Source organism: Chelon labrosus (assembly GCF_963514085.1).
Source record: "Chelon labrosus genome assembly, chromosome: 1".
NCBI lineage: Eukaryota > Metazoa > Chordata > Actinopteri > Mugiliformes > Mugilidae > Chelon > Chelon labrosus.
Window position 1 is genome coordinate 24,703,608 of NC_140337.1, and position 12,264 is coordinate 24,715,871.

Here is a 12,264-nt window from a genome sequence, read left to right on the forward strand (position 1 = left end):
TCGCATAAAACTTCTCTGCGGTGTTTATTAGTTTATTAGTTTCAAATCCTCCATCGAAATGCAGCCGGTTTTGTTCAGCATCGTGTTTTTTTACGCGTGTAGCCGTGCCAGTACGGAGCCGAAAACCAAGTGTCCAACGCGGTGCGATGTGAGTACCTGCCCGAGCCCCAGCTGTCCGGGCGGCTATGTGCCGGACGCATGCAACTGCTGCCTGGTGTGCGCTCAGGGAGAAGGAGAGCCGTGCGGCCGCAAGGACGACCTGCCGTGCGGGTACGGGCTCGAGTGCATACACCCGACGGGCAAGAGACTTTCCACGGGCTTCTGCCAGTGCAGGTTCAGCCGCGAAGTGTGCGGCAGCGACGGGAAGACGTACAGAAACGTGTGCCAGCTGAAAACAACCAGCAGGATTGCGATACAGCAGGGACTGCCGGGCATCACCCAGATACGGAAAGGATCTTGTGAGACCAGTTTGGGTACGATTTACGCATTTATTACGCATTAATTTGGTAACACGAAGACAGGGGGCGGCCCAAGTAGGACCTTCATGAAGTAAAAGACTCAGAATTTAGAAAGTAGACAAAGACAACCCAATCAAACAAATGAAACAAAAATATTCTACTTGTGCATTTATTTGATCAAGAAAACCTCCTTGTTTCCAGTATCTGCTGTCACCTCTAAATATTTCTGGTAACTGCTGATCAGTGGTCTACAGCAGCTTGGTGGGTTTCCTCACATGAACTGCTTGCTTCAGGTCCTTCCACAACATTTCTATTGGATTTCTATTTAGGTCAGGACTTTGACTTGGCCGTTCCTAAACATTCATCTTGTTCTTCTTTAACCGTTCTTTTGTAGAACCACTTGTGTTCTTGGTTCTCGTTGTCTTGCTGCATGACCCAGTTTCTCTTCACATTCAGCTCATGGACAGATTGCGTGACGTTTGCTTTTAGAAATCACTCATCCTCATGTTTCATAGACTGATGAGGTTCTGATGCTGGAATGCAGTGTTGTTTCATCTCCAAACATGACGCAACCAACTGCAGACAGGCAGAAATGTTCTTTTTGGAGAGCCGTGTCTTTGTCCATCACACCATGGTTGTTCTCCTGATGGTGGATTCATGAACATTAGCCAATGTGAGAGAAGCCTTTAGTTGCTTAGAAGTTACCCAGGGTTCCTTTTTTTTACACTCTCCTAGGGCTATGGTCTAGCTAAGGTCAGCCTTGCATTTGGGGCCCACTTGATGTTTGAACAGCCCATCATAATCTGGGTAGCGCACCAGGAGAGTCTGTCGTGTTCCCTCTGTATTTTGTCTGCCCAGTTTTGTTGACCTGCTAATTAGGTCATTTATCCTTCTTCTGTGTAAGAGTTGGCTACGTAGTTAATTGTCACAATAGTTTATAATTTTTTTGCCTGTTTTGGCAAAAGATTATCACCTAATAATCATGCATGATCAGATCATTTGACCTTCTTCCATCTTCTTCTGTTTTATTTTGAGCAGATTCGGCACTCCACAGCGGGCAGAACCAAGTTGGCCATATCAAGAAAGGTATGCATGAAAAAATATTGTCTGTGTAAAGTGATTATTGTCCATTCAGAGTTAAATGATTAACATTAACGTTAACCACTTGCAGTTGATATTGACTAGCAGCTCTGCTACCTCATGCTAGCTCATCATGTGAACTGGTTGTTCGTGCTGGTCAAACATCTAATGTGTTCGCCTCTTGTCTCTGCTGACACCTGTAGTTACTGGCGGTAACAGTGTGTGGTTTAATACTACAGACTACAGAATACTACAGAAATTCTTCATGATGTAAAGAGATTAGTAGTCATCTTGTATACTCCTCTTTTAAGGATTAGATTCTCGAGTTTTTATTTGTACTTGAATAACAAAACTTTCTTAGATCTTTGCTACACACATTTCTTCCAGCTTGTGTCAATCAAATTATGAATCATTCCTGAATCAATCCCTTCAGTCAGCGGTCGTTAAAATACACAATTCTTCTTGTCAGTATAGGTCCTTCACATGCTGCCAGTCCCCGTTACAAGTTCAACTTCATAGCTGACGTGGTGGAGAAAATCGCTCCCGCTGTGGTTCACATCGAGCTCTTCCTCAGGTACTCACTTTGGTTTTGTTTTGTTTGTAAATCAGTTCATGTGTTCAAACAGAATGAGGAGATAAAAAGTCTCCATAATGTAAATCATTCAATTTTAGGATATCGTTGTTGTTGTTGTGGTTGTAGTTATGGTTGTAATGGTTGTAGTAGTGAAAGTTAAAATGTCTAACCTAATGTTGGCAAAAAGGACTACTAAACAGTATATTTCTTCAAGTCAGATGTGATGAGTTTTGGTATATAAAGGCAAAATCAAAACTAAGATCTCTAATGGTTAAAGTTACACTTGAAGTGGGTGTAAACCATAGACTGTATAAAAAAAAATGGACGCCATGACAGCTCCTCAAAAGTGAAGCCAAGGCAAGTAGAGCTCCCCCTGGTGGCTGGCTGCAGTATAGGTCATAAGCTCCACCCCCTCCATGTTAGTGGATGGGACTTGGGCCAAACTAAATTTTCAATCTTTGGGATAAGTTTTGTTTTAGTCAGTTATTTGACGCCACAGAAACAGGATGTAACATCATGATGACTTCAAGTTGCCATGCAAATGTTTTCGTGGGACAGTGAGAGTGGGAAAAATCCACGTGGCTCCAATCTTGGACTGTACTGATCAGACTCTGGCTCCAAACTCCCAAGATGGCATCAGTTTGGCCAATGACAGGAAGTGGTGACGCATTGTCCATATTTATATACAGTCTATGGTGTGAACCAATCAAATTCTGATTACAATCAGCAAAAGCCATTGGAGTTAAATTATACTCTATCTTAGCCAAAGTTATCATCATAGTACTCAAACCATTTTTCAATCAGTCCTTCTTCACTTGCCAGACATCCTCTCTTTGGTCGCACCATTCCTCTGTCCAGTGGATCTGGGTTTGTGATGTCGGAGAGTGGACTGATTGTCACCAACGCCCACGTGGTCTCCAGCACTACACCTGTGACGGGTCAACAGCACCTTAAGGTACGCATAAACATACTGACTTGCGTCACTAACAGCTTTTCTCATTGTAATGTTATGCTTTTAAAATACACTTAGTCCTGACTAAGTGCTTAATTTGGATTGAAATGTAGTGCCTGTAGTTGCCGTGTGTGTTTGAAGAAGGTTTATTCTTTTATTATCAATATTTGCTCACTGTCCGAGAGTGAGACGTTCACATGGATAGTAATCTCAAGAGTCAGGCTTGGGCCGGTTTATCTTAGAATAATCATGAGAAGGAAAGGTAAACAGTCAGTCTGACTCATTCCAGAGTCCTGCCAACACCTCTAAGGCCCCATTCAGACCTTGAATTAATATCCGGTCTGGGTAATCCGATCCCAAGTGACCAGCTTTAGGTACAGATCCCGATATCATCTGGGGTGCAGTAGATTATTTTAACAGCTGCTGTATCTAATGTATCTCTACCGCTGTTTCAGAACCAAGAACAGTGCTGTTTTATGCATCATTGGCTTCGTACGTTAAGTTGTCCATCCTGATGTTGTTAGAGAAGCGCAAAACTCGGATTGTAACTCCAACCCTGGAAGTTTCCATAGGTATTCCATAGGTTTTATGTATTTATTCCACGTTATAAAACGCTTAAAGGCTGACATTTGAGCAAACACTATCGGAAAAATTCCAACGGTTTCTGAAAGCTGAGGCGTTGCGCTTTACAGCTAACGTAGTGTCATTACAGTAATTGCACTTGCGCCCCTTCTGGAAGCTTATTACACTCTTATAACATGCAGTAAATCGTAAATAACTGACAGATATTAAAAGTTCAAGGTGTTCTGTAAAAAAAATGGGCAAAAGCACTTAACTCACAAGACATTTTCTGACCTTTTTACAGTCAAAATAAGTAAATGGCCATTTGGAGGCTGAGGTGCTAAAGGTTAAAAAGCAAAAGATGAAGCACTGCAGTTGATGGGGGAAGAAAAAAAGGGCGTACATGCTAGGTTTTTGTGTAATTACTCACAAAAGTTTTGCACTGCAACTTTAACTAATTTTGGTTGTACTGTTTCAGGGTCCAAAGATGTACCACTAAACCTTAATATCAGCTGATGCCTTGATAAATGTATAGTGTCTCGGTGGACTAGGTGTCTCTTCCACAACATTCATCAGTGCAAAAGACTCTGCTGTGGTTGATCTTTATTTAAAATGCTACGGTAATGTTAATTCATTCATTCTCCCCTGAAGGTTCAGATGCACAACGGTGACGTATACGAAGCCAACATCAAGGACATTGACAAAAAGTCAGACATTGCTACCATCAAAGTCAAAGCACAGGTGAGTCCGGGGCTTTGGGATTATCTTAACGGGAGGTAGATATTAATTTTTTCTTGAAATGTTTCAATCAGCCTGGAAGCTAGCCTGATTTCATACAAAATGTTCTGGCGTAGCTCCATAGACTGCATATAAAGATGGATGGTGGAACTGCTCCTCCAAAGTGAAGCCAAAGCAAGTACAGCTCCCCCTGGTGGCTGGCTGCAGTATAGGTCATAAGCTCCACCTCCTCCATGTTAGTGGGCGGGACTTGGGCCAAACTAAAATGATAAAACAGACGTCAAATACATTTTTTTCAAGTATGGTTCAGTCATTTTAGGTAGTTAATATAACGTTGATGAATGTTCAAGTTTTTATTTTTTGGATAAGTTTAGTTTTAGTTTGTTATTTGACACTAAAGAAACAGGATGTGACATAATGGCAACTACCAGTTGCCGTGCCAACCGGACTAAAGTGGGACCGTTGTTAAAAAAAAATTTGTGTATGAGTGCATGATCCAACATTTCCCTGTAACTGGTGGAGGTAGAGCAGAGCGTAGCATTAATTGAACGAAAACGATTAAACGAGTGCGTCTGGAGGAAGTGTGGGTGGGGCATCGATATAGCGGCTCCTTGTGGCTCCACTCTCAGACCGTACTGATCAGACTCTGGCTCCAAACTCACAAGATGGCGTTCCCCGTTTCCCCAGGAAAATAGCGTCAGTTTGGGTAATGAAAGGAAGTGGGGACGCGTAGTCCATATTTATATACAGTCATGTGTTGCGCCATTGGGAACGAAGATCTGCCGAAGTAATCAAATCCTTTTTAGTGAGCTTTGTTTGAAACACAGCCAATAATGAAATCCAGGCTAGCGAGGACGCCCATCTAAATGGCTCATTGATGGGGGAGGATGTTTTGGAAGAACAGATTTTTGATACGACTTGTTTTTCAATGCATATTTTAGATGTTAAATGTTACTCAACAGCTTTTAATGTCGATACTCCAACTTCATGTCAATATAGTAAGTCAAATATATTCTAAAGCTCACTTTTACATTACATTTAGTCCATTTTTAATATCTCAGTACCTTTTTAGCTGCACTACAGTCACCGTACTCTGAGAGTACCCATCTGATTTGCTGTATAACATAATATGATTGGAATTAGGCCTTAGTGGCCAAACACAACATGAGAAATGATCTATGATGTGGACAGTACGAAATAAAACATTCTGTCAGACAGCTGCTTTAGACTTGGCAGGAGAAGACGGAGACAATCTTGTTGAGAAAATCTCTGTTTCTGGAAGTGAAAACCCAAAGGTTTCTTTCAGCTTCATTTTCCACGTCACCTTCCCCTGTGGGACTTTGCTACGAGCTTCTAATCAGATGTGCGTTGCTCGCATAGCTGATGGAAAAAAGGATTAAAGAAAAGCCCAAAAAAAACACAAGTGGAGTTTTTCTTGAAGACGTTTCACCACTGACACCTGTCCCGAGTGGCTCTGTTAACTCCTATATGGCTGGGGGGGAGGGGGCTACATCTGTGTGTGGTGCACACTTGATAATGACTATCTCAGCATATTTGCAGTATATCAGTATATGAACTCCTCTTACCACATATCCTCTGGATCTGGGCCGAGGTAGGGAGGGGTGAGGGAAACAACAATCCAAAGAACTTTCAGCGTTCGTTCATTCATTCTCTGCAGAGCATGTGTTTCCACTCAGCTCCATCGGTTCCCTCCCTTACGTCTTTTAGTGGAAGAGGGATATTTTTGGGGCCGACTTTTCAACACTGCAAATGCTGTAATTTGTACTGAGCTGTACCAATCAGCCACAACATTATGACAGGTGAAGTAAATAACATCGACCATCTTGTATAACAGTTCAGTGTTCTGCTGGGAAACTTCTGGACCTGGCATTCATTGGTGTGGATGTTACTCAGACATTTAGCACCCATCTAGACCAGAAAAGGTAGAAAAAAAAAGCCCTTCATCAATGAGAAGAAGGTCAAAGAAGACTAAAAAGACCATAGAGGACTTGAGTACAGTCTTCTCTGATGAGTCATTTAACGGTTACAGCTACACAGCTAGGTCAATCATGGTGTGGATGGAGGAGAACCAGCCCAATCTCCAGACCTGAACCCCATTGACCTGGCCTCCAATTTCACTAGATCCCAAACTGATCAAGTATCCCCATCCCCTCAAAGGCACTCCACTAACCGCAGGACACCCTCAGAATGGCCCTTGTCCATTCTCTGATGAGTCACAACTGTTTTAGTTCTGGATTTGATAAGACTGTACAGTTTTTTTCCAGAAGGAAGCGGGGTCAACGTGGTCCATATCCAGGTTGGGTGTGGTTCCTGGAAATGTGACTGGCTTTCTTTAGTTTACGCTAAAAGACATGATTCAGTTTGGTTTTCATTTTCATTTTTTATTAATTACATGAAAACGCAAGTGAAATGTGGGCGGCGCATCGATAGAGTGGCTCCACTCTTGGACTGTACTGATCAGACTCTGGCTCCAAACTCACAAGATGGCGCCGCCCGTATCTCTGTGAATTCTAGCAATGGTTTGGTCCAATGCAAGGAAGTGGAGAAACATTGTCCATATTTATATACAGTCTATGTAATGGACACCAGAAGGTTATTGGATTTTTATTTTTCTGCATACGTTCTCATGATGGCCTGTGTGGTTACAGGACCTCTAAATTCACTAGATCCCAAACTGATCAAGTATCCCCATCCCCTCAAAGGCACTCCACTAACCACAGGACACCCTCAGAATGGCCCATGTCCATTCTCTGATGAGTCACAACTGTTAGTTCTGGATTTGATAAGACTGTACAGTTTTTTTCCAGAAGGGAACGAGGTCAACCTGGTCCATATCCAGGTTGGGTGTGGTTCCTGGAAATGTGACTGGCTTCCTTTAGTTTACCCTAAAAGACATGATTCGGTTTGGGTTTCATGCGCAGATGGGCAGAAGCTACACAGCTGTGTGAAGTGGTCGAATCCAGCTAAGCGCATTAAAGTCCGACGTCAGCCCGGCTCTCCAGGCCACATGAAAGGCTGCGGCGCTGTTTAGTTTGGAGTGAGATATACTTGGCTAATCACATCACCACACGGGACAAGGCTGTACTTTCTGTGTTTTTTAGGTTGCACAAATGTGCTTTTTGCTTTGCTCATCAATGCAAGACACTAAAGGTGACTTGGCTGCAGGGATAGCAGGGTAATCCAAACAAATTCAAAAGAAACTGACGACGATAATGAAAAAAAAAAAAGAATGAGGAAATATAACAGAGAGCTTGATGGAGAACAAAGGGAAAGGCAGGACTATATATACACAGAGGGGTTAATGAGACACAGGTGACACTAATGAGGGCGGAGGCACAAGGAGCAACGAATCAAAAGAGGGTAAAACACAGGAAGTAAAGCAAGGCAAGTAACACCAAGGAAGAACTTTACAAAATAAAAGCAGGAAACACAAGAAAAACCAAACAGGGTCACAGGAAACCTTCAAAACTCAAACAGTACCGTTGATTCTTTTATCTGTGTCTAAAAGTCCACACCAGTTACCTTGTACCCTAGCATTATCAAACCCTATTATACCCTCTTACCCCCACCCTAGACGAAGCTGCCTGTGTTGCATCTGGGCCTCAGCGCCGACCTGAGGCCGGGAGAGTTCGTGGTGGCCATCGGCAGCCCCTTCGCCCTCCAGAACACTGTCACCACCGGCATCGTCAGCACCGCCCAGAGGGACGGCAAGGAGCTGGGCCTCAAGAACTCGGACATGGACTACGTCCAGACAGACGCGATCATCAATGTGAGAGCATAGCGAGGCAGCTTCTTGGGTGGAGCTGAGGGTATCACCGTCTTATTTTATGTTGTTTGTGTGTTTTTTTTCTTCACAGTACGGGAATTCAGGAGGACCGCTCGTCAATCTGGTAAGAATTCAGTTCAGCTCCGTTGTCACAAACGCAACCTCGCTACTTATTTTAAGGAGTTGTGAGCTTTTATTTTGAAAATTCAATGTACACTATGCCCTTTGTGATGCCTGTCAGGAGTTTGACCTTTTTTATTTTGAAGGCATGGGTTATTACACAATGTCTTCATTTGGTTCTAGTTGCTGTTTTGTGCTTTTATTTTGAAGGATTGTTTCAGAACTTTTCTTTTGAAATTCTGACATACCCATTGACCATCCCTTTGGTCCCTTTTTTTGTTTTTCTTTTCTTTAGAGCCTGTTCATCAGCTCCATTTTGAATCTTGGAAACTTATCAGACTTTCAAAATAAAATCTTCAACCCTGCCAATTCTTCTTGCCAAATACCTTTTCCTCACATTTACTTGATGAGGAACTAATGATGCGGTGTGTTTGAAGAGGACGTGGCTGAGAGTTTAAGCCCATATTCAGTATTCAACTTGACTATGTTTTTGGTTGAACATCCAAAAATAACGAACAGTGTCTCAGAATTAAACAAATATATGAACATAACTGTATATACTGTTTGTAAATGTTGAAACATGATACATGATGTATAATAGTTGTAATAGAGGTTAAAATGGAGAGAATAAGCAAGACCGCTGAGGTATAAAGCTATACTACTAGAAGAAAGTCACCTGGACGATCTAAATGGTATCTCTTGTGTTTGAGGACGGGGAAGTGATCGGCATCAACACCCTGAAAGTTACTGCAGGGATCTCGTTCGCCATCCCGTCGGATAGGATCACTCGCTTCCTCAACGACTCACTCCAAAAGCACAACAAAGGTCGGTGTGACAGTGATATATACAAAAATAAAACATATGAGTGTCGTTCTGAATAAACTGTAAGTAACTGGGATTTCTTTCAGATGTGAGGTCAGTAAAGAAGCGTTTCATTGGAATCAGGATGTTGACCATCACGCCAGCGTAAGTACAACAGATAGCTCTCCGCTAAATGTACAGACAAGAGTTTTTCACGTCCTATCCACCAATCAGGCATAACATTATGACCACCTTCCTAATATTGTGTAGGTCTCCCTTGTGGTGACTAGTCAGAGAAGTGTCCTGTGGTGTTTGGCAACAGAATATTGTTAGTGGGGGGGCCTTTGAGGGGAGAGGCCTCTGTGGATCATCCCACAGATTCTTGATCAGTTTAGGATCTAGTGAATTTAGAGGCCAGGTCAACACCTTGAGCTGTTCTTCATGATTTTTTGAGTTGTGTCAGGCTGCATCCTGCTGGGGATGTCTGCTGCCATCAAGGAGTGTCATTGCTATGGGTTGGGTTTGCCTGGTCTGGTCTAGATGGGTGCTACATGTCTAAGCAGCATCCACACCTTGATTGACCTTGCTGTGTGGCACCAACCGTTGTCCCGCTGGAAAAAACAGTCCTCAGATTTCAGGGGGAACATTGTCAGAGCAGAAGGAGGCGAGTCGTCTTCATTCATGCGTCCTTTGCAAAGACGAATCTGATTCCAGCCGTCCTGAAGCGCCACCAGATCATCACCACCAATCCTCCACCAAATTTCCCAGTAGGTGCGAGACACTGTGGCCTGCAGGCCTCTCCGGGTATCCGTCTAACCGTTAGATGACCAGGTGTTGGACTCATCAGAGAAGATGACCATATCCCAGTCCTCTATGGTCTTTTTGGTCTTCTTTGCTTCTCTTTGGTGAAGAGCCCCGACCCTGGGAGCCCGTTTTGATCTGTTCTGGCTGTGCACTCACTTCCCTCTGCCAGTCTGTAGCTTTGTCGTCTCCAGGGTCTGCTGTTTGACCTTATTCTTATTTTTTAAGAAAGTTTAAGGATCTGCAAGTTAAGCCAGTTAATTGGACTTTTCTTCTCAACACCTTTGGCAGGGTCAATAGTCGCTACTAGCACTGTTTTCAGGATCCAGCTGGTCCTACAGTGATAACCACAGCAGTGGCTCATTAAATAGGATTTGGTTCAGGTGATCCTCTAATCAGCGCCTCGTTGGGTGGAATGAGGAGTGTTTGTGCTGATTTCAGAATCATAATTTGCAGTGGTGTCTTCATTTTTTATGTTTTTTTTTTTACCAGAGCTGTAGATTTATGTCCCTGAAATGAAGTGTAATATATAATCCTCCAAGCAAATATACTGTGTAGCATGGCTCTTATAAAATCTTGGTCTGTATGTGTTCCAGGTTAATTGAAGAGCTAAAGCAGCAGAACATGGACTTCCTCAATGTTACCGGCGGGATTTACGTCCAGGAGGTTGTTCCTCAGTCTCCTGCAGAGAAGTAGGCGATGATTTATAAGTTTGCTCTTAACTAAAACTAAAGCGAATCCTTTCCCTTTAACCGTCGGTTGTTATTCTCCTGCTTTGTCTTTAATCTTCAGAGGTGGAATCAAAGGTGGAGACGTCATTGTGAAACTGAACGGCAGACCTCTAATGACAACGGCCGACCTGCAGAGGTCGCTGCAGGAGGAGACGGACCTGCTGCTCGAGGTCAGGAGGGACAACGACGACCTGCTCTTCAACATCCAGCCTGACCTTATCATGCAGTAGACGACAGGGAGCACAGATCTCTTGCTGAGTTGGATCATAGACTGTAAATAAATAGGGACGTGACAGAACTGCTCCTCTAAATGAGAAGCCAAAGCAAGTAGAGCTCCCCCTGGTGTCTGGATGCAGTATAGGCCATAAGCTCCACCCCATCCATGTTAGTGGGCGGGACTTGAGCCAAACTAAAACACTAAAATACATGTCAAATCATTTTTATTTCAAGGATGGTTTCAGTTATTTGAGGTAGTTAATATAATGTTGATGCATGTTCAAGTGTTTCTGGATACGTTTTGTTTTAGTTAATTATTTGACGCTATAAATGTGACATAATGGCAACCACCAGTTGCCATGCCAACCATTCCATGAGTTGCAAGAGTTGAAAAAAAAAGAAATTAAAATAGTAAGTCCAGTGTATAATCCATCATTGCCTTCTAACTGGTGGAGGTAGAGCAGAGTGCAGTATTAATTAAACAAAAATGCAAGTGAGTGTGGAGGAAGTGTGGGCAGGGCATCCATATCGTGGCTCCACCCTCGGACCATACTGATCAGACTCTGGCTCAAAAGACACAAGATGGCGCCGCCCGTATCCATGGAAAATAGTGTCAGTTTGGCCAACGGAAGGAAGTGGAGATGTGTTGTCCATGTTTATATACAGTCTATGGTCCAACAGTGAGTGCAGTATATTTTTGGAGATGGCAAAAAAAGTCTGTGTCACAAATGACATCAACCGCACACATTTACTTGAATGGAGAATGATCGGTGCAAAGGTTTCGAGAATTCACGGCGGCTCAAACCATGTCAGCATTGGATCAAAACACCGTCAGCCCAGTCCCCTTTAATAAACATGAAACACGTTCTTATTTGGATCATAAATGTTCAGACAAGTAGACACATTTATTGTAGTAAGTCTACCTGCATAGCATTGTGTTCTCTTCGTTAGCCGTGCAACCGACTGCATTTGGTCCAATTGGATTTACAATACGTTAAAATATGCTAACAAATACATATGGGCTGAAGTGCTGCCTTTACTTTCATACTTTGATTTACAAAATCCACATGTGCAAAGGGTTCAGGTGACCTACTTGTTGCTTGTGGATGCTTTGACAACGTGGGCCTTGTGCCGGGGATCAAACCGCCAACACGTCTGGTTCGTGGACGACCAGAGAAGACAAAAAACATGTGTCTCCAGTCCGTGTCCACTGCAGCTGTTTTACTCGCAAAAGTTTTACAGTGAAAACTAAAATTTCACATGAACTTCTGCAATTCTTAAATGATATTTGCTATCTACAATTTGAGCAGTGAGTGCACAATAGCACAGACTCAAAAAACACTATGGGTTGAACCCTTTAAGACATAGTCCATCTACAAATATTTGGAGGCTGACTCAATCTTTTACTTTTATTTTAGCTATTTACCAAAAACATACTTAAGTTA

General features: G+C 42.9%; 1 protein-coding gene across 1 annotated transcript; it reads left to right on the top strand.

The window, feature by feature from the left end:
- Nucleotides 1-28: 28 nt before the first annotated feature.
- Nucleotides 29-10,855, top strand: htra3b (HtrA serine peptidase 3b). The gene is made up of 11 exons (XM_084541206.1): nt 29-473; nt 1,497-1,544; nt 2,013-2,112; nt 2,935-3,067; nt 4,277-4,366; nt 7,959-8,153; nt 8,242-8,274; nt 8,981-9,095; nt 9,179-9,236; nt 10,469-10,564; nt 10,665-10,855. The coding sequence occupies exons 1-11, from the start codon at nt 59-61 to the stop codon at nt 10,831-10,833; spliced, it is 1,452 nt and encodes a 483-aa protein (XP_084397332.1). The 5' UTR covers nt 29-58; the 3' UTR covers nt 10,834-10,855.
- The last annotated feature ends 1,409 nt before the right edge of the window (nt 10,856-12,264 follow it).